This window comes from Coregonus lavaretus, assembly GCF_964263955.1.
Source record: "Coregonus lavaretus genome assembly, chromosome: 24".
NCBI classification, from domain to species: domain Eukaryota; kingdom Metazoa; phylum Chordata; class Actinopteri; order Salmoniformes; family Salmonidae; genus Coregonus; species Coregonus lavaretus.
The window spans coordinates 38,040,206-38,062,806 of NC_140011.1; the positions used below are offsets into that span (position 1 = coordinate 38,040,206).

Here is a 22,601-nt window from a genome sequence, read left to right on the forward strand (position 1 = left end):
CCAGTCTCTCGCTCTCTCTCTCGCCAGTCTCTCGCTCTCTCTCTCGCCAGTCTCTCGCTCTCTCTCTCGCCAGTCTCTCGCTCTCTCTCTCGACAGTCTCTCGCTCTCTCTCTCGACAGTCTCTCGCTCTCTCTCTCGACAGTCTCTCGCTCTCTCTCTCGACAGTCTCTCTCTCGTCTCTCTCTCGCCAGTCTCTCTCGCCAGTCTCTCTCTCTCTCGCCAGTCTCTCTCTCTCTCTCTCTCTCTCGCCAGTCTCTCTCGCCAGTCTCTCTCTCTCTCGCCAGTCTCTCTCTCTCTCGCCAGTCTCTCTCGCCAGTCTCTCTCTCTCTCGCCAGTCTCTCTCGCCAGTCTCTCTCTCTCTCTCTCGCCAGTCTCTCTCTCTCTCTCGCCAGTCTCTCTCTCTCTCTCTCTCTCGCCAGTCTCTCTCTCTCTCTCTCTCGCCAGTCTCTCTCTCTCGCCAGTCTCTCGCTCTCTCTCTCGCCAGTCTCTCGCTCTCTCTCTCGCCAGTCTCTCGCTCTCTCTCTCGCCAGTCTCTCGCTCTCTCTCTCGCCAGTCTCTCGCTCTCTCTCTCGCCAGTCTCTCGCTCTCTCTCTCGCCAGTTTCTCGCTCTCTCTCTTGCCAGTCTCTCGACAGTCTCTCTCTCGTCTCTCTCTCTCTATTCAGTCTCTCTCGCCAGTCTCTCTCTCTCTCGCCAGTCTCTCTCTCTCGCCAGTCTCTCTCTCTCGCCAGTCTCTCTCTCTCTCGCCAGTCTCTCTCTCTCTCTCGCCAGTCTCTCTCTCTCTCTCGCCAGTCTCTCTCTCTCTCGCCAGTCTCTCTCTCTCTCGCCAGTCTCTCTCTCTCTCTCTCTCGCCAGTCTCTCTCTCTCGCCAGTCTCTCTCTCTCTCGCCAGTCTCTCTCTCTCTCGCCAGTCTCTCTCTCTCTCGCCAGTCTCTCTCTCTCTCTCGCCAGTCTCTCTCTCTCTCTCGCCAGTCTCTCTCTCTCTCTCGCCAGTCTCTCTCTCTCTCTCTCGCGTCTCTCTCGCCAGTCTCTCGCTCGCCAGTCTCTCTCGCTCGCCAGTCTCTCTCTCTCGCTCGCCAGTCTCTCTCTCTCGCTCGCCAGTCTCTCTCTCTCTCTCGCCAGTCTCTCTCTCTCTCTCGCCAGTCTCTCTCACTCTCGCCAGTCTCTCTCTCTCTCGCCAGTCTCTCTCTCTCTCGCCAGTCTCTCTCTCTCTCGCCAGTCTCTCTCTCTCTCGCCAGTCTCTCTCGCCAGTCTCTCTCTCGCTCGCCAGTCTCTCTCTCTCGCTCGCCAGTCTCTTTCTCTCGCTCGCCAGTCTCTCTCTCTCTCTCGCTCGCCAGTCTCTCTCTCTCTCTCGCCAGTCTCTCTCTCTCGCTCGCCAGTCTCTCTCTCTCGCTCGCCAGTCTCTCTCTCTCGCTCGCCAGTCTCTCTCTCTCGCTCGCCAGTCTCTCTCTCTCGCTCGTCAGTCTCTCTCTCTCGCTCGTCAGTCTCTCTCTCTCGCTCGCCAGTCTCTCTCTCTCGCTCGCCAGTCTCTCTCTCTCGCTCGCCAGTCTCTCTCTCTCGCTCGCCAGTCTCTCTCTCTCGCTCGCCAGTCTCTCTCTCTCTCGCTCGCCAGTCTCTCTCTCTCTCTCTCGCCAGTCTCTCTCTCTCTCTCTCGCCAGTCTCTCTCTCTCTCTCTCGCCAGTCTCTCTCTCTCTCTCGCCAGTCTCTCTCTCTCGCCAGTCTCTCTCTCGCCAGTCTCTCTCTCTCGCCAGTCTCTCTCTCTCTCGCCAGTCTCTCTCTCTCTCGCCAGTCTCTCTCTCTCTCGCCAGTCTCTCTCTCGCCAGTCTCTCTCTCTCTCTCGCCAGTCTCTCTCTCTCTCTCGCCAGTCTCTTTCTCTCTCACCAGTCTCTCTCTCTCTCTCGCCAGTCTCTCTCTCTCTCTGTAGCCAGTCTCTCTCTCTCTCTGTAGCCACACTCTCTCTTGCCAGTCTCTCTTTCACTGTAGCCAGACGCTCTCTCTCTCCCTCCTTGTGAGAACGGACTTTCTGACCCTCTTTCTGTGACCTGACTCTCTCCCTGTATGTCTCTGTCCTCAGGTTTGGGGCTCCCAGGGGATCTTCTGAAGCCAGCTCAGCCCACACACATCCACTCCCACAGCCCTGGGATACCGCTGCACTCTGGGGGGAAGATGATACCCACTGACCTGGACTCCTCCTCCTTAGCCAACCTCGTTGGTAGTGAGTCTCTCTCTCTCTCTCTCTTTTACTTGTAGCTTTGCATATTCCTTTTTCAGTAGTAATAAAATGATCATATGTAAAAATGTAAAAAAATATATGGTCTGTAATAGCATCTGAACATGTAACATATCTTAATCGCTCATTTTCCAGACTTGCAGTTTGGAGAAACACCAGCCAAAAAGTGAGTGTATATACTATTTGAAAAGGAGCGATGAGCAAAGTATCTACAGTATATTATTGGATCTACAGTATAATATTGGATCCCTATTTAGTTATTCATCCACAAGCATTTATGAATCCCGATCTGATGAGTGTGGTGTACTTGCCCCCCCCCTCTCACCCCCGTTTGTCCCTCAGGCCAGAGCTTCAGTGGACCCAACTGGTAGAGAAGAAGCCCACAGTGGGGACTCACTGGCAGGCCAAAACCATGTGCACCACCCCCAACTGGAACCACCACGCACTCATGGCTCCTCAAGCTATGCCCATACCACAGATGGTGAGAGATATTATATGCCATTTAGCAGACACTTTTATACAAAGAGACATTAGTCATGCTGTATGGGTGGCCCCAGCGGGAATCGAACACAGGATCCTGGCGATGCAAGAGTCTCCTGCTTACACTCACCAAATATAATATTAAGGACAAGCCAGCAATGCAAAAGGTGGCTTTGATATTAGATGTACTCTTTCCTTATGGAATCTAGCAGCACACAGACACTCTGGGATTCTGCTGCAAATCCCATCTTTCAAAATGGAAGGGGTTATTGCAGCTCTTCTCGGGCGCTGGCGATTATCGTTTGCCCTCTGCATATTTCAATACGTTTGCACTCTAATTATCTCTCTCCTCTTTTCATTTTGTGTTTCATCCATCTTCTCTTTTAATTTTCCACTCAATTATCCACCACACCATCCATTCGCATCTACATTTCCCCCTATTCCTGCTCCTTTCTTCAACCCTCATGCTGCAGAATGGAATGATATATACTGGCTATGTAAGTACATTAATATCTGTAGAGGGAGTCACAGCATTTACCTGAAGTGCATTCCTCAGTGTGCTCTTCTAGTCTTCCATTGTTCCATTTCATCCTTTCTCTCCATAGGCTCCAGCTCCAGTGGCTTTTCCCATGACGACACCTCAACTGCCTGTTTATGGAATGGTAAGGAATGATCGGGGGGACGACGGGGGGGATCTGCACACCAAGACCATTGATCCTCAGGTGACATTTCATCTTTCTCCCCCCGTCGTAGATGCCTCATCAGATGGGGCAGATGGGTGGAGTCCCTATGATGGCACCACAGTCTATGATGTACAACCAGCCTGTCCTTCGGCACACCAATCCATTCGCCCCCATGCCAGGAGCCCAGGTAATCCCCACTGTCCACTCATCACTGTCCACTCCTCTCCTCACTGTCCACTCCTCTCCTCACTGTCCTGTCCTCTCTCCACTCTCACTGTCCTCTCCTCTGTCCACTCCTCACTGTCCTCTCCCTAACTACATCTGGCATGTGAATCATGATTTCAAGGCATCAGTTAAGAGGCCTAAGTAGGCTAATCATAATTCTAATCCTGTCTCTGCTCCTTTATAATGTATCAGTTACTGTTTAATACTTAATTTGTCAATGCCAATTACTGTTGGTTTGCCAGTAGGTTCTGGAATCATTTAAGACCTTGTTACTGTATACCTTTTTCTAGTATTATCGTACTTTAATTTTTTTTCTTACACTGAATGTTCTGTTATTAAACCGTAACAGGCTTATTTTCCTATGCAGATGCACTTCATGTAAGACCGGGAGTATTTTACCATGACAGCAAAGCAGAGAGAAAAAACGAACCAATCCAGAACCAAATACAATGCGAGTTAGAGGAGCAGAAGATCTGGGCGGAGACAGACTGGAGATGTGTCAGTGCTCTTTCAGTGGCCTCTGTGGAATATAACCTCTGTTACATTGTGTATCATGGCTGATCGTCCCATCCGAGTCTTTTGACAAGTCACAGCTCACATTCATTCTGTATTTGATCATTTGAATGGGTATTGTTCTGTCTGTTGAACCCATGGTATGATGACTGCTGTGTTCCAGTTTGGAGCTTGGCCCTTTGTAGTGAATTCCAGAAAACTGCCACCACCCATCCACCAGTGTCTATGGGCATCTCTTTCGCTGATAGTTTGCACGCACTTTAATCAATGTGTACATGCGCATTGTCCAATTAGCATCTCATACAAACCACTACGTCTTTTCCCTCCAATGTTAATGTCAGAGTTGCTGTTGCCATGATTTTAACATGGATAGGTGTCCTTTTTTGTGTATTCAATGTAAAACACCATGTTGGAGTTGACTCGGTATTCATTCCATTTTATTGTAACTGCAAATTCCACAGCCAGTTATAGTAAGACATTGGATAAATGGCTTGGAGACACATGGTTTGTTTGTGTGTGTACAGTATATCTGTCTGGGTGTTAGGTTGCACTCTGAGACCTAAATGTACAAAAGCTATTGTGTAATGTTTTCATAGGTTCCTGTGAAAGCTATGGTCTGCGTGGCATTGACTGGCCACTGTGCTAGTTTGAAATGGAGCACTCCATGTCTACATACACCCACAAACGTACAGTATACTCCTATGAAAGCAATGAAGAAGGCCCACTCGTAATTTCATATGAAACCGTGATAACACATTCTGCCTCTGCTGTGCCGTCCATTGTTTGCTCTGCTTGATGCTATTTGAGGTTGTTTTATATGATCCATGTTTCTTGAGCTGCTACAACAGTGCATGAAACCTCCATGCCATCTCATCAGATTCTGCTCTTTGAAACTGGTTGAGTTTTATAGATAGATATGCTGTTCTTGTAATGGTCCTACCAGTCTTGCCCCGTCTGTGAGTAAACGTTGGGAGAGTGCGTTCTTCGTGTTTCTTCTCTAGCTAGCCGTACTGCTCCAGGTTGAGGCCTGCTGAGTTGTTGCGTGTGTCGTTGTTGTGTTTCTGAGCGGCAGTTATTGTAGTGCAGCTCTTCACCAACCACTGGGGAATGTTGTTGAGGAGCTGTTTCTGAGTCTGCGTCCTGAGACAGTGAAACTGACACTTGCTCTAGTAAATCAGCAACTATCTGACGTACTGTTGCTAACTCCAGCCCCAGAGAGAGCCTAGCTGTCCGGAACTTTAGCAGAAGGCAGGGGACAAGTGAGGAGGAAGTAGAGGGATCTGTAAATGTGATCGAGGGTCATGTCTGTCAAACTCCCAAAAGTACTAATGGTGACAGACAGACTGCATATATAGCACAAACCCTGGAGGGGCGAGTGTTCTACTGCACAAAACTAAAACCATTGCTGGGATGTACAGTCAAAGGGGCTGGGGAAAGCCTTGTTTTCTATTGATTGTGTTTCTATATGTACATGCCTTCCCCGTGAGATAAACAGGGTAGTGATCATCCACGAGGCCTCCCAGCTTCTGGGTCCTCCGAGGTCAGTGGGGTCACTGAAGTCATCCAGGCCATCCGGTAGTGTGTATTTAGCAATGAGTAGTCAAGTGTCGTAACGTGTCTCAATACATGTCTGTCTGTTAGATTGCTATAGAACCTCTCATTCTGCTAATCATTGGCTCTGTCGGACTACTGCATTCTGATCTGTGACCAGCCCACATTGTGTAGATGTTATTTGAAACGTTGTAGTTCAGTCTCAATGTCCTCTGTGTCAGTTAAATGCTTTCATGCAAGTTCGTGCAGTCCCATAGACCAATTCTGACTGTTATCCTGTCCTCTGTATATAACCTCATGTGTTTTTGATGTGTCCTCTGTAAGTGATAGCCCATGGAGAGACATGGGTTGTTACAGCTGTGTCTGTGGTGGGGTTATTGTGTTTGGAGAGGTCATGGGGTCTACGTCTAATGTTTGTGTACATCTTGATGAGGGATGGGGTTTGGGTTCAACAGTATCACAACTGGTCTACCAAGAGTGTCTTCATTGTGGCAGTGGACACTGTCCTCTCCGTCCGTACAGGAACATTTTGCACCAAAGTCATCAAGCACAGCTTATCTCAAGGTCACATTGCTGATATCCAATTTGGAGGAATTTGATTTCAGAGACAAGTCTTTATGCATGATTAGTGTTGTCTTTATTGACTTGTGTGCCCGGTAAAAAGCATGATCATATGTGAAATTTCACTTACCGTGTGTTTGCAAAACAATATTTTACTTCCCTCTTTAGAAGCATTAATTGGAACTCATAAATGTGTGTCCCACCAGATAACTGTAAGACGTCTGTTTTGCATTCTAAATGCAATTCGGAAGCTATCAAATATCAATTCAGTTATGAGACCACACGTTTGTGAAACAACATGAATGTGAATGACATGCATCACGTAGCTAGCTCGACATCATTCTGCGAAACCCCTCTTTATTAAAGCGTTGCTATTTTCAAGACATTTGTTGAATGCTTGCTCTTTTTTGAGTACTCTGACAACATTTTTGGACATCTCTAAGGATGTTCAGTCTTGTCCCGTTTTCATTGGACCACATCATTCTTTGCCAATAAGCTTCCTTTGTGTTTGCAGTGGAAAATCTCACTCCCATATCTTTTGGCCACTGAAAGATGTCAACATGCATTTTCATTTTTTGCCTGACGTTCTCTGGTTATATATAATATATGCATATTTCACAATGTGAGAACAGTATTACCTACTGTCTATCTGGAAACTGTCATTTTTCCTGTGATGAAAGCATTGTCCAGGATGTCCTGTTTTGAGGAGTGAGGGCCCATACCTTTTTGATTTTCATGTGTTTTGTACATCAAATGGATTGATAATACATAATACACTGTATTGTCAATGATAAATTACATTGTTATAAACTATTGGTTCTTATTTTAAATGCAGAGGTTGTTGTTTTTGGAATAAAATGTCATATTTTGCTCAGGTTTTATGTGGTTCTTTGGCAGCAGTCTTGCTGCCCATTGTAGCCTCTTCACCTTTCACCAGTGGAAGAGGAGAGATTGGTAGATGTGCAATGAATTTTTCTATAGGATATGCAGTATCAGTGAATCACCTTGACAAGTAATATCGTCAGGTTAAAGCATTATGCATACTCATGAATAGTTGTTGGATCGGCTCTTATGAGTTGGATATGAGAGAGCCTTGAAGCACTCAGTATGTAACTCAACAACCGTGTACAAGATGATTGTCACTATTCTCTGTCCATTTTCAAATATCCATACAGTACACCTGTCCCAAAAACACAATAGGATAATTATTTTCAAAAGCAGCAAAGACAACTAAATTCACTACTGCTAGTATTGCAACAATCGCTCACTATGACATAGAATCACAGTGTACCATCTTTTTAGTAACAAACATCTATCTGCTGTGAACAACAACAAGCCTGGAAACCTAGATATATGCATTAGAGCAGTGTTTCTCAACCCCAGTCCTCCAGTACCCTCAACAGAACACGTTGTTGTTGTTACCTAGGACAAACATACCTCGTTCAACTCATTTAGGGCTTGTTGAATCAGGTGTGCATGTCCAGGGTTACAATACAAATGAGTACTGTTGGGGTGCGTGAGGACTGCATTACATAACAATCTACCATATCAGAGGAAGTTGGTATTCAAAATACTGCTATCTTGTGATGTGTTCTCCCTCATAGGGAGTGTCTACTTGTCTGTCAGTCACAGTCTTGCTGGGATATGTAATATACCAAAACAAATTAACCTCCACGAGGAACAGGTCGGCTGACTACAAAAATCACCCTTTCTCAGGTTCTGATCCCTACTACAGTATGTGTCACTGAAAGCTCATTGGAGGGCACAGCCGCATAGAAGCTCATTGGAGGACACAGCCACATAGAAGCTGATTGAATGGCACAGGCACCGCTGGGATGGAAGTCCTGGATGTAGGTGCACACCAGAGGAGGCTGGTGGGAGGGCTATAGGAGGACAGGCTCATTGTAATGGCTGGAATGGAGTTAATGGAACATAGTCAAACGTGATTTCCATATGTATGATACCGTTCCATTTATTCCATTCCAGCCATTACAATGAGCCCGTCCTCCTTTAACCTGTATCCCCCCTTCATCTCACTGATTGAAATTAATTTAACAAGTGAAATCAATAGCTTTCACCTGGTCAGTCTGTCATGGAAAGAGCAGGTGCTCCTAATGTTTTGTATACTCAGTGTATACTATATATAAATAGTATATACAATAGAAACAATTATTAATTTAAATAAAGTACACCACAGCCAATAACGGCTACTAACAACACACGGGCCTCACTACACCCGTGCCAAGATATCCTCCAAACACCGGCTTCGAGGGCATTATCAGTTAAATAACATAAGTAAAACAATGAAATAAACCACGATTAAGATCAATCTAAAGGTTATAACATCTGAGGCTAGCATTAAACATGGGGAAGGGGTGATAGCACACCATTGCAGTTGAGAGACTGGGCCAGCTCAGTAGCCATGACCTGGATGATAAGTCGGATCCTGAGACTGAACAACTCACTGAAAGGGCTGGGCTGGGTGCGGACTGAGATGGAACATCTCACTGAAGAGGCTGGGCTGGGTGCGGACTGAGACGGAACATCTCACTGAAGAGGCTGGGTGCGGACTGAGACGGAACATCTCACTGAAAGGGCTGGGCTGGGTGAGGACTGAGACGGAACATCTCACTGAAGAGGCTGGGTGCGGACAGAGACGGAACATCTCACTGAAGAGGCTGGGCTGGGTGCGGACTGAGACGGAACATCTCACTGAAAGGGCTGGGTGCGGACTGAGACGAAAATCTCACTGAAGAGGCTGGGCTGGGTGAGGACTGAGACGGAACATCTCACTGAAGAGGCTGGGTGCAGACTGAGACGGAACATCTCACTGAAGAGGCTGGGCTGGGTGCGGACTGAGACGGAACATCTCACTGAAGAGGCCGGGCTGGGTGAGGACTGAGACGGAACATCTCACTGAAGAGGCCGGGCTGGGTGAGGACTGAGACGGAACATCTCACTGAAGAGGCTGGGCTGGGTGCGGACTGAGACGGAACATCTCACTGAAGAGGCTGGGCTAGGTGCGGACTGAGATGGAACATCTCACTGAAGAGGCCGGGCTGGGTGCGGACTGAGACGGAACATCTCACTGAAGAGGCTGGGCTGGGTGCGGACTGAGACGGAACATCTCACTGAAGAGGCTAGGTTGGGTGCGGATACACATTGCCTGGAGCACCACGATCTGCTGCACCACAACACCAGCATGCTGAGGCACAAACCAATACACAACATACAGCTAGGACTAGTACCAATACAATCAGAATTATTATTTTTTATATCTGAGCAATGAGCGGTCATAGGTTCCTTATCTGAGTGAGAATGGCGATGGTCAGATTATTTTCACTGGCCAAATCTATCAACTTTGCCAGCTTGTCAGGCAGGAGGCATGGGACTGTGTTGAGACAATGATAACATGTTCATCACTCACTGACACAGAGCTAACCTCTGTCTTGTCTTCATTGTGCATCTTTCCAAAATAAATGCTGTATACTGTCATGAAGATGCCAGGTGTGTGAGGGATTAACGACGGTGAGCTCACGCTGAAATGGTCTTGGCTCAGGGGGAGACCCTCTGGCAGGTGCATCAGAGGTTAAAACAACAACATAGAAATAGTGAATCTGATCACCTGCGGTGGCACTACCTTCCTATTATTTCCCCCCTCAGATTTGATCATTAGCAACCATGTACAGTGCCTTCAGAATGTATTCACACCCCTTTACTTTTTCCACATATTGTTGTGTTACAGCTTACATTTTAAATGGATTACATTGAGATTTTATGTCACTGGCCTACACACAATACCCCATAAAGTAAGTTTTGTTTGTAGAACATTTTCTAATTAATAACAATTGAAAAGTTGAAATGTCTTGAGTCAATAAGTATTCAACCCATTTGTTATGGCAAGCCTAAATAAGTTCAGGAGTAAAATTGTACTTAACAAATCACATAATAAAAGTTGCATGGACTCATGCTGAGTTCAATAATAGTGGTTAACATGATTTTTGAATGACTACCCCATCTATGTACCCCACACATACAATTATCTGTAAGGTCCCTCAGTTGAGCAGTGAATTTCAAGCACATATTCAACCACAAAGACCAGGGAGGTTTTCCAATGCCTCGCAAAGGGCACCTATTGGTAGATGGGTAAAAAAACAAAAAACAGACATTGAATATCCCTTTGAGCATGGTGAAGTTATTAATTACACTTTGGATGGTGTATCAATACACACAGTCACTACAAAGATACAGGCGTCCATCCTAACTCAGTAGCCGGAGAGGAAGGAAACCGCTCAGGGATTTCACTATGAGGCCAATGGTGACTTTAAAAGTTAGAGTTTAAACCCCTAGAGTAAATTGACGCACCGGTGTGTCAATCTAAGTTACATAACAAAATTCCCATCAAAATCCGTCAGTTTAAACTAGAGAGAGTTTCCTTTTTTTTTTGCATTGGATGCGTCTCAATCTAATGCATCCGCCAGTGTCGCACTTCTGCATTTGCGGTGAAAGGTGGCAGAGCTAGAGCGGTGTTTGTCAGACCATGAGACATCCCGAAAATCGGTCTTCTCACGAAAACATCTGTACCGTCCGAACAGTTTGGGATACAAACTAATGGAAAGGGGAGATTCTCACGAACACGATGGTGTTCTCCGCTTTGCTCTATGGCCCCCACAAGTGTCATGGGACTCGTCTGAATGTAACCGGTACCGGTTTTAAGAAACAAATGGAAGTATGAAGACAGTTTTGTGCCTACCCAAAAAAAGGGGTTAAATAGGTGTAAAAACAACATACACATATATATTTCCTGAGTTGTTAAAAAAAACGTGTTTCTTATTATTTATTTTTTGACTGTCCTTTTTGCCATTTATGAATGTGTTATTCAATGTGTTTCTATGGGCTTTAGTAGTAAAGGAGGCCAAAATCTTTTTTTAAATATATTTTAGGGGTCCTAAAATTCAAAATCAAATAGCTAAATGATCCATAGTATGACCATCTTAAAACAATTACATGTGAGTTAAGCACCCCCTCCCACAACGTCTTAGACTAAATAATTAATGGCTGTGATAGGAGAAAACTGACGATGGGATCAACAACATTGTACTTACTCCACAATAGTAACCTAAATGACAGAGTGAAAAGAAGGAAGCCTGTACAGAATACAAATATTCCAAAACATGCATCCTGTTTACAATAAGGCACTAAAGTAAAACTGCAAAGAAATGAATGAACTTTATGTCCTGAATACAAAGCGTTATGTTTGGGGCAAATCCAACACAGCACATCACTGGTGGTGGCTGCATCATGTTATGGGTATGCTTGTCATCGACAAGGACTAGGGAGTTTTTTGGGGGATAAAAATAAACGGAATAGAGCTAAGCACAGGCAAATTCCTAGAGGAAAACCTGGTTCAGTCTGCTTTCCAACAGACACAAATTCACCTTTCAGCAAGACAATAACCTAAAACACAAGGCCAAATATACATTGGAGTTGCTTACCAAGACAACATTGAATGTTCCTGAGTGACCTAGTTACAGTTTTGACTTAAATCGGCTTGAGAACCTATGGCAAGACTTGAAAATGGCTGTCTAGCAATGATGAACAACCAATTTGACAGAGCTTGAAGAATTCTTTAAAGAATAATGTGCAAATATTGTACAATCCAGGTGTGCAAAGCTCTTAGAGACTCTGCCAGAAAGACTCTGCCAAAGGTGATTCTAAAATGAATTGACTCAGGGGTGTGAATACTTCAACTTATTATAGGGCATTGTGTGTAGATTGATGACAAAAAAACGCAATTTGATCCATGTTGAATTCAGGCTGTAACACAATGTGGAATAAGGGGTATGAATACTTTCTGAAGCCACTGTATATAAATATAGACAGTGCATTCAGAAAGTATTCAGACCCCTTCACTTTTTCCACATTTTGTTACGTTGCAGCCTTATTCTAAAATTGATTAAATTGTTTTTTCCCCCTCATCAATCTACACACAATACCCTATAATGACAAAGGAAAAACAGGTTTTTAGAAATTTTGCAAATGTATTAAAAATAAACTCATATCACATTTACATTAGTATTCAGACCCTTTACTCAGTACTTTGTTGAAGCACCTTTGGCAGCGATTACAGCCTAGAGTCTTCTTGGGTATGACGCTACAAGCTTGGCACACCTGTATTTGGGGAGTTTCTCACATTCTTCTCTGCAGATCCTCTCAAACTTTGTCAGGTTGGATGGGGAGCGTTGCTGCACAGCTATTTTCAGGTCTCTCCAGAGATGTTCGATCGGGTTCAAGTCCGGGCTCTGGCTGGGCTGCTCAAGGACATTCAGAGACATGTTCCGAAGCCACTACTGCATTGTATTTTCTGTGTGCTTAGGGTCGTTGTCCTGTTGGAAGGTGAACCTTCGCCTTTTATCAAGGATCTCTCTGTACTTTGCTCCGTTCATCTTTCCCTCGATCCTGACTAGTCTCCTAATCCCTGCCACTGAAAAACATCCCCACAGCATGATGCTGCCACCACCATGCTTCACCGTAGGGATGGTGCCAGGTTTCCTCCAGACGTGACGCTTGGCATTCAGGCGAAAGAGTTCAATCTTGGTTTCATCAGACCAGAGAATCTTGTTTCTCATGGTTTGAGAGTTCTTTAGGTGCCTTTTAGCTAACTCCAAGCGGGCTGTCATGTGCCTTTTACTGAGGCGTGGCTTCCGTCTGGCCACTCTACCATAAAGGCCTGATTGGTGGAGTGCTGCAGAGATTGTTGTCCTTCTGGAAGGTTCTCCCATCTCCACAGAGGAACTCTGGAGCTCTGTCAGAGTGACCATCGGGTTCTTGGTCACCTCCCTGACCAAGGCCCTTTTCCCCCGATTACGCAGTTTGGCCAGGCAGGCCAGCTCTAGGAAGAGTCTTGGTGGTTCCAAACTTCTTCCATTTAAGAATGATGGTGGCCACAGTGTTCTTGGGGACCTTCAATGCTGCATAACTTTTTGTTGTACCCTTCCCCAGATCTGTGCCTGGACACAATCCTGTCTCGGAACTCTACGGACAATTCCTCGACCTCATGGCTTGGTGTTTGCTCTGACATGCTGTGTCAATTGTGGGACCTTACATAGACAGATGTGTGCCTTTCCAAATCATGTCCAATCAATTGAATTTACCACAGGTGGACTCCAATCTAGTTGTAGAAACACCTCAAGGATGATCAATGGAAACAGGATCCACCTGAGCTCAATTTCGAGTCTCATAGCAAAGGGTCTGAATACGTATGTAAATACATTTTAAAAAGAAACGGCGGTTGAAACCAAAAATCTCCAATTTGGACTCCAGACCAAAAGGACACATTTCCACTGGTCTAATGTCCATTGCTCGTGTTTCTTGGCCCAAGCAGGTCTCTTCTTATTTGTGTCCTTTAGTAGTGGTTTCTTTGCAGCAATTCGACCGTGAAGGCCTGATTCACACAGTCCCCTCTGAACAGTTGATGTTGAGATGTGTCTGTTATTTGAACTCTGTGAAGCATTTATTTGGGCTGCAATTTCTGAGGCTGATAACTCTAATGAACTTATCCTCGGTAGCAGAGGTAACTCTGGGTCTTCCATTCCTGTGGCGGTCCTCATGAGAGCCAGTTTCATCATAGCGCTTGATGGTTTTTGCGACTGCACTTGAAGAAACTTTCAAAGTTCTTGAAATCTTCCGTATTGACTGACCTTCATGTCTTAAAGTAATGATGGACTGTCGTTTCTCTTTGCTTATTTGAGCTGTTCTTGCCATAATATGGACTTGGTCTTTTACCAAATAGGGCTCTCTTTTGTATATCCCCCCTACCTTGTCACAACACAACTGATTGGCTCAAACGCATTAAATTCCACAAATTAACTTTTAAGAAGGCACACCTGTTAATTGAAATGCATTTCAGGTGACTACCTCATGAAGCTGGTTGAGAGAATGCCAAGAGTGTGCAAAGCTGTCATCAAGGCAAAGGGTGGCTATTTGAAGAATCTCAAAAATATATTTTGATTTGTTTAACACTTGGTTACTCCATGCTTACATATATGTTATTTCATAGTTTTGACATCTTCACTATTATTGTACAATGTAGAAAATAGTTAAAAAATTAAGAAAAACCCTTGAATGAGTAGGTGTCCAAACTTTTGACTGGTAGTGTGTGTGTGTGTGTGTGTGTATATATATATATATATATATATATATAGAAGTGGCAGATAGACCGACAATAAAACACCATGTTTAAATTGAAGAAAGTTACGCATTTAATTTGTTGTCTTAAGGGGGAAGGCGTTATAGGCTTTTTTTTTTTTTTTTCAATTTCGTTTTCAATTTCAAAGGTTGGTGGTTGTTTGGATGTGGCTTGCCCTGATTGGAATCATCCTAGTTGGTCAGGATGTGTAGCACCTGTCGCCTTGTTAGTCAGTCGTTGGTGTGACCTGTGCTGGCACAGCTGCTATTCAAGAGCGGCTGGCCCAGTGCTCATGAGAGATGTTGGACAAGCGAGACTGCTGTTTAGTGCACCCTCTAAGTTTGTTGACACAAAGCCTTTTATTTTGTGTCTCCCTGTTTGGTTCGCTACACATTTGTTTTGACTCCTTATCATAAGTTGTAGGGGTTTTGTTGTGCTTTAGTATGTGTGATATAAGGCAAATATGATAGGGAGTTGATAGGAGACACTATTTAGTGTGTTTCAACTGTGAAATATCATTTAAAACAGTTTTCTATTATCATGGTCTAAAATCATGTTTTAGAACATCTCCAGGCAAAAACTAGTACAACACCTGTAGTCATGAACTAGGTCTAAAACCATGTTTTATGCAATTTTTACAATTGAACTAGTACAGCACTGGAAAGAGATAAGTGTTCATACCCTACTTGAGTTGGCTTGGCCAGCACCCAGTCTGTAAGCACCCCCATGGATGCCTTTCAGAACCCATTATAAAACTCCACCTGTTTTGTTTTGGTTGTCAGTGGCTCATTTGCTAGTTCCCTTTTTCTGTTGAAGGACGATTTTTGGTTTGCTATTGGGAACGTAACACAGTATCAGAAAGGGTGCTTAATAAACTGGTCTTAAATACATCTGAAACTAAAAGCATTGTATTACGTTCAAAACATCCTCAGACCTAAACCTAAACTGGAGTTGTGCATGACCATTGAGGAAGTTGAAATCCTAGGAATAACATTGGATTGTCAATTATCATGGTCAAGTCATATTGTTGTGAAGATGGGGAGAGGTACAGTGGAGTCAAATTGATTGACACCCTTGATAAAGATGAGCAATAATAACTGTATTAAATAAATAATTATAATATTGAGCTGACCCAGATGGATTTTTGGGGTCAAGTTTAAGGAGCTCCTTTAGCACCTCAGACTCAGTGAGAAACTGTGTAGCGGGGCAAGGGGGAAAAGAGGGAGGGGTTTCAGGACTAGTCGCATTAGAAGGGCTGGGAGATGAGGAAATGTTGGACGGGCATAGCTGACTCAAATAGGAATCCCGACTTAATGAAGTGGTGATTCATGAACTCAGCCATGCGCTCCTTGTTAGTAACAACCACATTATCAACATTAAGGGACATGGGCAGCTGTGAGGAGGAGGGTTTATTCTCCAGATCTTTCACCGTTTTCCAGAACTTCTTGGGGTTAGTCCCACAGAGAGAGAACTTTGGCCTTCCGGGTAGCCTGAGTGCACTCAGTTGGTGTTGGGACAGCTTTATGTAGGCCCTAACATTTAACGTCTAATACAGGTACCCCCGCCACACTCCCCCCTCTTTCCCGAGCGTATCTTATTCTTCTGCTGTAGTCCCTGTGTCTTGCGTGTCTCTATATTTTTGCAATCCCAAACGATCAAGGGGATACTGTGCTAGCCTCACTTTTCTTGAGTGAGTAGATGTCTGGGTCACCTAAATCACGTGTCAAACTCATTCCACGGAGGGCCGAGTGTCTCCGGGTTTTCGCTCCACCCTTGTACTTGATCGATGAATTAAGGTCACTAATTAGTAAGGAACTCCCCTCACCTGGTTGTCTAGGTCTTAATTGAAAGGAAAACCAAAAACCAGCAGACATTAGGCCCTCCATGGAATGAGTTTGACACCGCTGACCTAAATAATCCTCTTCCCTACCAATTGCCCCTGGCTGCTGCTGTTCTAAGTGCTCCACTAGCCAGGTGTTTTCATCTGTTCTACAATTTGGCTCATCTGAAAAGGTAGCTAGGTAAAGGTGCAACATGTCCTTAGTTTTAAAGGGTGACTGCACTTCCTGATTTGGCCTCGTTTTAGATTTGGTTCATTAAAAAATGCTAGTGGCCATGACTAAATTCAAAGTTGGCTTCGGGGTGTGGTTTGATGTGTGTGTGTTGGCAGGTGGGAAGAGTTAGACAAATTATTTCTCCAATTAGCTTCAGCTGGCTGGTGTGCCTATCTCCGTGCTAGATAGGGATTGTCAATAAATTACACAATGTAAATGAGACAATATTTTCATGTTGCACACCTTTTAGTTCTCATTAAATGCTTTCAATATTTGTATATGAATTTCTACAATTTATAGTTTGGGTTTAGGTTTTTAAAATCATTGAAATGTGGAGCTATTGGAATTTTAACATATAAAGCCCCACGGTGGAGGTGTCATAATACCCATAAAACCTAGTGGTCAAACAGGGAAATGGTTCCAATCGTTTTATCACCATTCATTTTTCCCATAGGGGATTTTAGAAACACTTAAAATAAAGGCTGTGTTTCATGTAGGCTGACCCTGGCGTGACATTTTGATAACCCCATGTAAATCCCTCTCGGACAAGGTGACATTAATATATTCGGCTGTTTTTACTTTCAGATTTGAAAATGCTAATTAGCATCAAAGTAGACATGTGAGACTACAAATCCCTACAAGCTCCTGCACGTCATCTCTAGCTGACACCTTTGCTAACAGGTATTTTAAAAACTTGCACAAGACAGTTCACAGAATTGTCAATTTAAAGAAATGACTAAATTCATGACTAAATTTAGTTAACATTACATAGTTAATCCAGAGATTCTTACCTTTGCCTCGATTCGGCAGTTTAGTCCAGATCATGGCATTTGACGTTCTTTATGATAGCAACATTAGCAGCTATTTAGCATTTCATTTTTAGGGGGTAAATACAGGCGAATATATTGATTAAAGTCACCTTGTCCTAGAGAGATTTACACGGTTATCAAAATGTCACGCCAGGGTAAGCCTACACAAAAACACAGCCCTTATTTTAAGTGTTTCTAAAATCCCCTATGGGAAAAATGAATGCTGAAAAACGATTGGAACCATTTCCTTGTTTGACCGCTAGGTTTTATGGTTAATATGACTCATACTGTGATACTCTATAGTCACATGTAAGTTGTGTAATTTACTGATGGTCTCTAACTAGCCCCATAAAGAAACTCAAAGTCAACCCAAATTTACCACAGGCGTTACAATCAGGCAGCGTGCAGCTGCACTCCGAATTGATAATTACTTGTGTGCCGACAGCTGTGGGCAGGATTGAAACAAACCCAACCTTCATTTACGTTGTGATGCAGTCACGACCACAAGTCTCACAAAAATCAGTTTTGGACGAGACAGACTTTATTACCAAAAGTATCCTAATTGCACGTTGTAGTAAATTTTGACAGAATAAAATGTTTCTGACTCATATCGGTGCCTTCTTTAAATGAGAAGTTGGTTTTTGGGGGCAGTTGCTCTTTAAAGTTACTGGATACTGACACGACCAGGGCAACTCAACTGGAAAGGAAAATTCAAGTGTCCACGTAACAGCGCAACACAACTCCAAATATGACAGATAAGAAACTACATAACCCCTAGGCTATATGAATTTAAAGAGACATGAGCCAAAAACAATTACCTGTAGAATGGAATAGGTTATAAGACCTCTATGATTCATTTCATTTTGTCAGTTCTACCAGCTAATGTGAGACTTTTAGATTACATAACATTTGAGGACATATTTTAAGTCCCCTGTAGCTCAGTTGGTAGAGCATGGCGCTTGCAATGCCAGGGTTGTGGGTTCGTTTCCCACAGGGGGCCAGTATGAAAAATGTATGCACTCACTAACTGTAAGTCGATTTGGATAAGAGCGTCTGCTAAATGACTAAAATGTAAAATGTAAGGGCCTATGTATTTTCTATGTTTTGATCACCTACAATCTCACCACAAAGCTGGCCATATTTTCCCTTCTCTTTCTGGCTTCCCTCCCCCTTTCCTTCTTAGTTCAAGTTTGTTTATTTGTCATATATACATGATATACACTGAGTATACCAAACATTAGGAACACCTTCCTAATATTGAGTTGCACCCCCAATTTTGTTCTCAAAACAGCCTCAATTTGTCGGGGCATGGACTCTACAAGGTTTTGAAAACGTTCCACAGGGATGCTGGCCCATGTTGACTCCAATGCGTCTCACAGTTGTGTCAAGTTGGCTGGATGTCCTTTGGGTGGTGGACCATTCTTGATACACACTGGAAACTGTTGAGCGAGAAAAACCCAGCAGCGTTGCAGTTCTTAACACAAACCGGTGCGCCTGGCACCTACTAGCAAACCCTATTCAAAGGCACTTCAATCTTTTGTCTTGCCCATTCACCCTCAGAATGGCACACATTAGGGGTGTAACGATTCGTTTTAACAACGATTCGATTTGTATCATGATTCGTGGTTGTCGATACGATTCAAGGACGATATTGGTTCATTTAGAACGATACGATCCGAAACGATTCAGTGACTTGAAATCGATTCAGTAACCTTTTAGCCAAAAATTCAACCAGTGTGACTGAAATAAATACCTGGATATTGGACAGTGCAGGTGAAGTTTCCTAGATTCCTGTTTCTTGTAAGGACCGCAATGGTGGCTTGATAATTTCTCGCTCGTCGGCTTCTCCTCTGTCGTCCGCCATGCTATGTTTTGTTGTCTTGGCGCCTTTGCGCTGCTGCTGGCGCGATGACGTCATGGATAGGCAGACTGAATCGAGTAATGTTTAAAGCCTTTATCATTAAAAGTGCTAAGAAAAAACATCCATATAAACAGGGGTGCACATAACTTTTTCAGTGAGTTACTCAGGTGAGTACCAGCAGATGGTGTTTGGTACTCACCATATATGTAGCGTGGTCTTAATAAGTGCAGTCTTCTTCACTGTCCTCCTCAGTGCCGCCACCACTGTCCTCCTCAGTGCTGCCACCACTGTCCTCCTCAGTGCCACCACCACTGTCCTCCTCAGTGCTGCCATCACTGTCCTCCTCAGTGCCGCCACCACTGTCCTCTGCTTCAGCTTCCTGCATGGTAGATGATGAAGATGCTGCAGATGCACCTCCCTGTCCTTGGTTGAGCCTCCGATTAGCTGTCTCCATCCACAGGTCAACAGCAGGCTTTGGGTCAAATGTCTCTGTGGTCTGCTTTGACAGGTGAATGTGCATCAGTGCTGAGAGACGAGCATGTGACAGACAAGATCTGTACTTGGTTTTTATAATCTTGAGATGTGAGAATCCCCTCTCACAAGCTGCACTGCTTAAAGGCAGTGTAAGAGACAGCTTAACCACCTTGTTGATGTTGGAATAAGCATCTGGGTTACTTGTACTTACTATTTGGACCAAGTCATACACAGAAGAGGCTCCCAGGCGTTTTCCTGCCTGCTTTAAGCGCATCCATTCTGTCACAGTGGTATATTTGTCAAGTTGCAAGGTGGCCTCATATTTCTTGAGAATGCTGCAAACTGTTGTGTTTCCAAAACTGTGGAGGTCTTGCATTTCCTGAGGCCATGTTGAAGGATCAAATACTAAGAAATGATCACATGACTTGAGGGAGTCATATCTGATTTCAAACTCTTCAATTAACCCCCTGAGTATTGTCTCTGTCAGCATCAGCATTGGAAACAGTGTGTGCCCTATGGCTTTCACCATCAAGCAGAAGTGTGAACTGTCCAATGGCCACCATGAGTTCATCCTTACATTCTCCAATGGTCAGCTTTTCCTTCTGAAACCTAATGGATGTGGTGTTCAAAATGTTGCAAATGTCAAGCATGTTTGACAGAAAGCACTGAAAACGCTCTGTGCAGATATGCTGCAAGTCACTGTTATCACTCGTAACCAGTTGCATTTTAATGGCTGGCAATAGTCTTGATATTTTTAACAGTGTTTCATGCCTCCATGCAGACCATCTGATATTATGAAACTTACCCAGTTTCACAAAGGAGATCCCATTTTCTTCACATAGCTTATTCAGTGCAGCAGTTTTTTTTGCTTCACCTTTTTGTAAATAAAACTGCAGCAGCTTGACCACAGAGCGATTAAATGTCTCACAGTAAGGAACGTTGCGATCAGCTGATTTAGCGCAATTCTCCAGTGTGTGTGCGGTGCACAGAATGTGCACAAGGGAGTCTCCAACCGCAGCAAGTTGCCGGAGTTTTGGCACAACGCCGTTGTAGATACCCACGTTGACAGCAGCAGTCTGTGCACACAGCGACCAACTTTGTTGTCCAGTCATCCAAGCCTGTGTCCTGGAAAAGTCTCACAAGTCCGTCTGTTATGGCCTGTGCGGTTCGGTCAGCACCCAATTCAATCAGTCCAATAAAGTCCGAAGTAAACTCTCCGTTGCTGGACACAGACACACTGTAAACGATTTCCTGCTCAGTTTTTGTGATGTCCTCAGATCCATCAAAAAGCAGCCCCCAAAATTCAGCAGACTGCAACTTGGCTCGTAACTCCCCGCTGATGGTGTGAGCGATGCTCTGCATGATCCGTGTGCCCTCTTCACGTGAATGATATGCACCTCCGACATTTACTTCTAGCCGCTTCAGTAAAGGAACATCCTCAGAATAGGAAGACATGGGACGTGCGTGTTTAGCTTTATGGAAGGCGAGGAGAAAAATATTAAACAGAGCTTGCCGCTGTTCTTCATTCAGCTTGTCTCGCCATCTGGCAAGTGGGCGACTGGACATTTATTCTCGGCTAGCTTGTTTAGCAATGGCTTGCGCTACATTTGTGTGCTCCTTGCTCTTTTCATGTTTGTCAAATAAAGGATGGTTGAAATTCTTTGAGCCTTTAAAAAATGCACCTGTTTTGTCTGCTAGATGTGGATTTGAGTGGCAAATCTTGCACCACATTTCAGTGCGCTCATCGTTAGCTTCAAGCCACTGCACATCTTGGAGCCACTTTTCCGAAAAAAGTATTTTCTTCGGCTCTGGCTCCAGTTGGCGTTTCTTTGTAGGTGGCGAAACGCCAAAGAAGCTGCTTAATGTCTGTTGCTTTTTGGACATCCCTGACAGTAGTTGACAAGCAACATGTCATGTGTAAGGTTAGATGAGAAGATCGGTCAAGTACGCAAAGGCGCGTAGTAACACAAGTGGCATTACGCATTCCTGATTTTTGTCGCGCTTGCGTACCTGCGTACCAGTTATGTGCACCCCTGCATATAAAGTCTGACGTGCTTAAATCCAATGGGTTATTTCCTAGTATCGATACAATCGATTTATTACATTTTAAAACGATGTTAGATCGATATATGTTGTCCAAAAGGCCAACTCGACGAGCACAGATCGATGTAGTTGGATCATAGAAATATAAATCGATACATCGATGTAGTAGATGGATCGTTACACCCCTAGCACACATACACAATCCATGTCTCAAGGCTTAAAGATCCTTATTTAACCTGTCTCCTCCCCTTCATCTACACTGATTGAAGTGGATTTAACAGGTGACATCAATAAGGGATCATAGCTCTCACCTGAATTAAACTGGTCAGTCTATGTCATGGAAAGAGCAGGTGTTCTTAATGTTTTGTATACTCAGTGTACATGTACTACACAGTGCAAATAAATGCTTACTTGCAGGTTAACCTCTCGACAATGCAACAATATAAAAATTATTAATAGAATAATTAAATAAATAAAAGCACAATTAAATAATTTCACCAATTTAATAATGGGCAGTTTTTCTAACAAATAGTTACATAGCCTATATGGAAATAACAGATATGAGCCAAGCATGTTTACCTGTAGAATGATATAGGTTATAAGACCTTTATGATTCATTTCGTCAGTTCTACCACCTTAAACAGGGTTAAATATGTTGTAGTAAAGTTCAGCTTCAGTCCACACGGGGGCACTGTGTCACTGTCAGAAGATATGTGCTTCAGTCAGAAAACCGTTCTCATCTCTTCAGTCTCAGCTAGCTAGCCGGCCAGTAGCTAAAGCTATCGAAGTGGCTAGCCAGCCAAGAAACGAAACCTAAATCAAATACACTCGCTGGAAACACTTTTCCAAATATCATGACATATCAACATCGTTATCTTGCCCATTCACTAAATATACTGTTAAATAACTTTGACTGACACCCAATAGCTTAA

General features: G+C 44.0%; 1 protein-coding gene across 1 annotated transcript in view; it reads left to right on the plus strand.

Moving 5' to 3' along the window:
- LOC311099864 (phosphatidylinositol-binding clathrin assembly protein-like) overlaps positions 1–3,997 on the plus strand; it is a gene marked incomplete at its 3' end in the record, with an annotated part of 17,576 nt that extends 13,579 nt beyond the window's left edge. Inside the window, exons 13-19 of the mRNA XM_084140590.1 lie at positions 2,072–2,212; positions 2,363–2,393; positions 2,570–2,708; positions 3,181–3,204; positions 3,313–3,369; positions 3,461–3,577; positions 3,983–3,997. Of these exons, the coding sequence (XP_083996716.1) occupies positions 2,072–2,212; positions 2,363–2,393; positions 2,570–2,708; positions 3,181–3,204; positions 3,313–3,369; positions 3,461–3,577; positions 3,983–3,997 (524 nt within the window). The remainder of the gene's footprint in view (positions 1–2,071; positions 2,213–2,362; positions 2,394–2,569; positions 2,709–3,180; positions 3,205–3,312; positions 3,370–3,460; positions 3,578–3,982) is intronic.
- Positions 3,998–22,601: the final 18,604 nt, after the last annotated feature.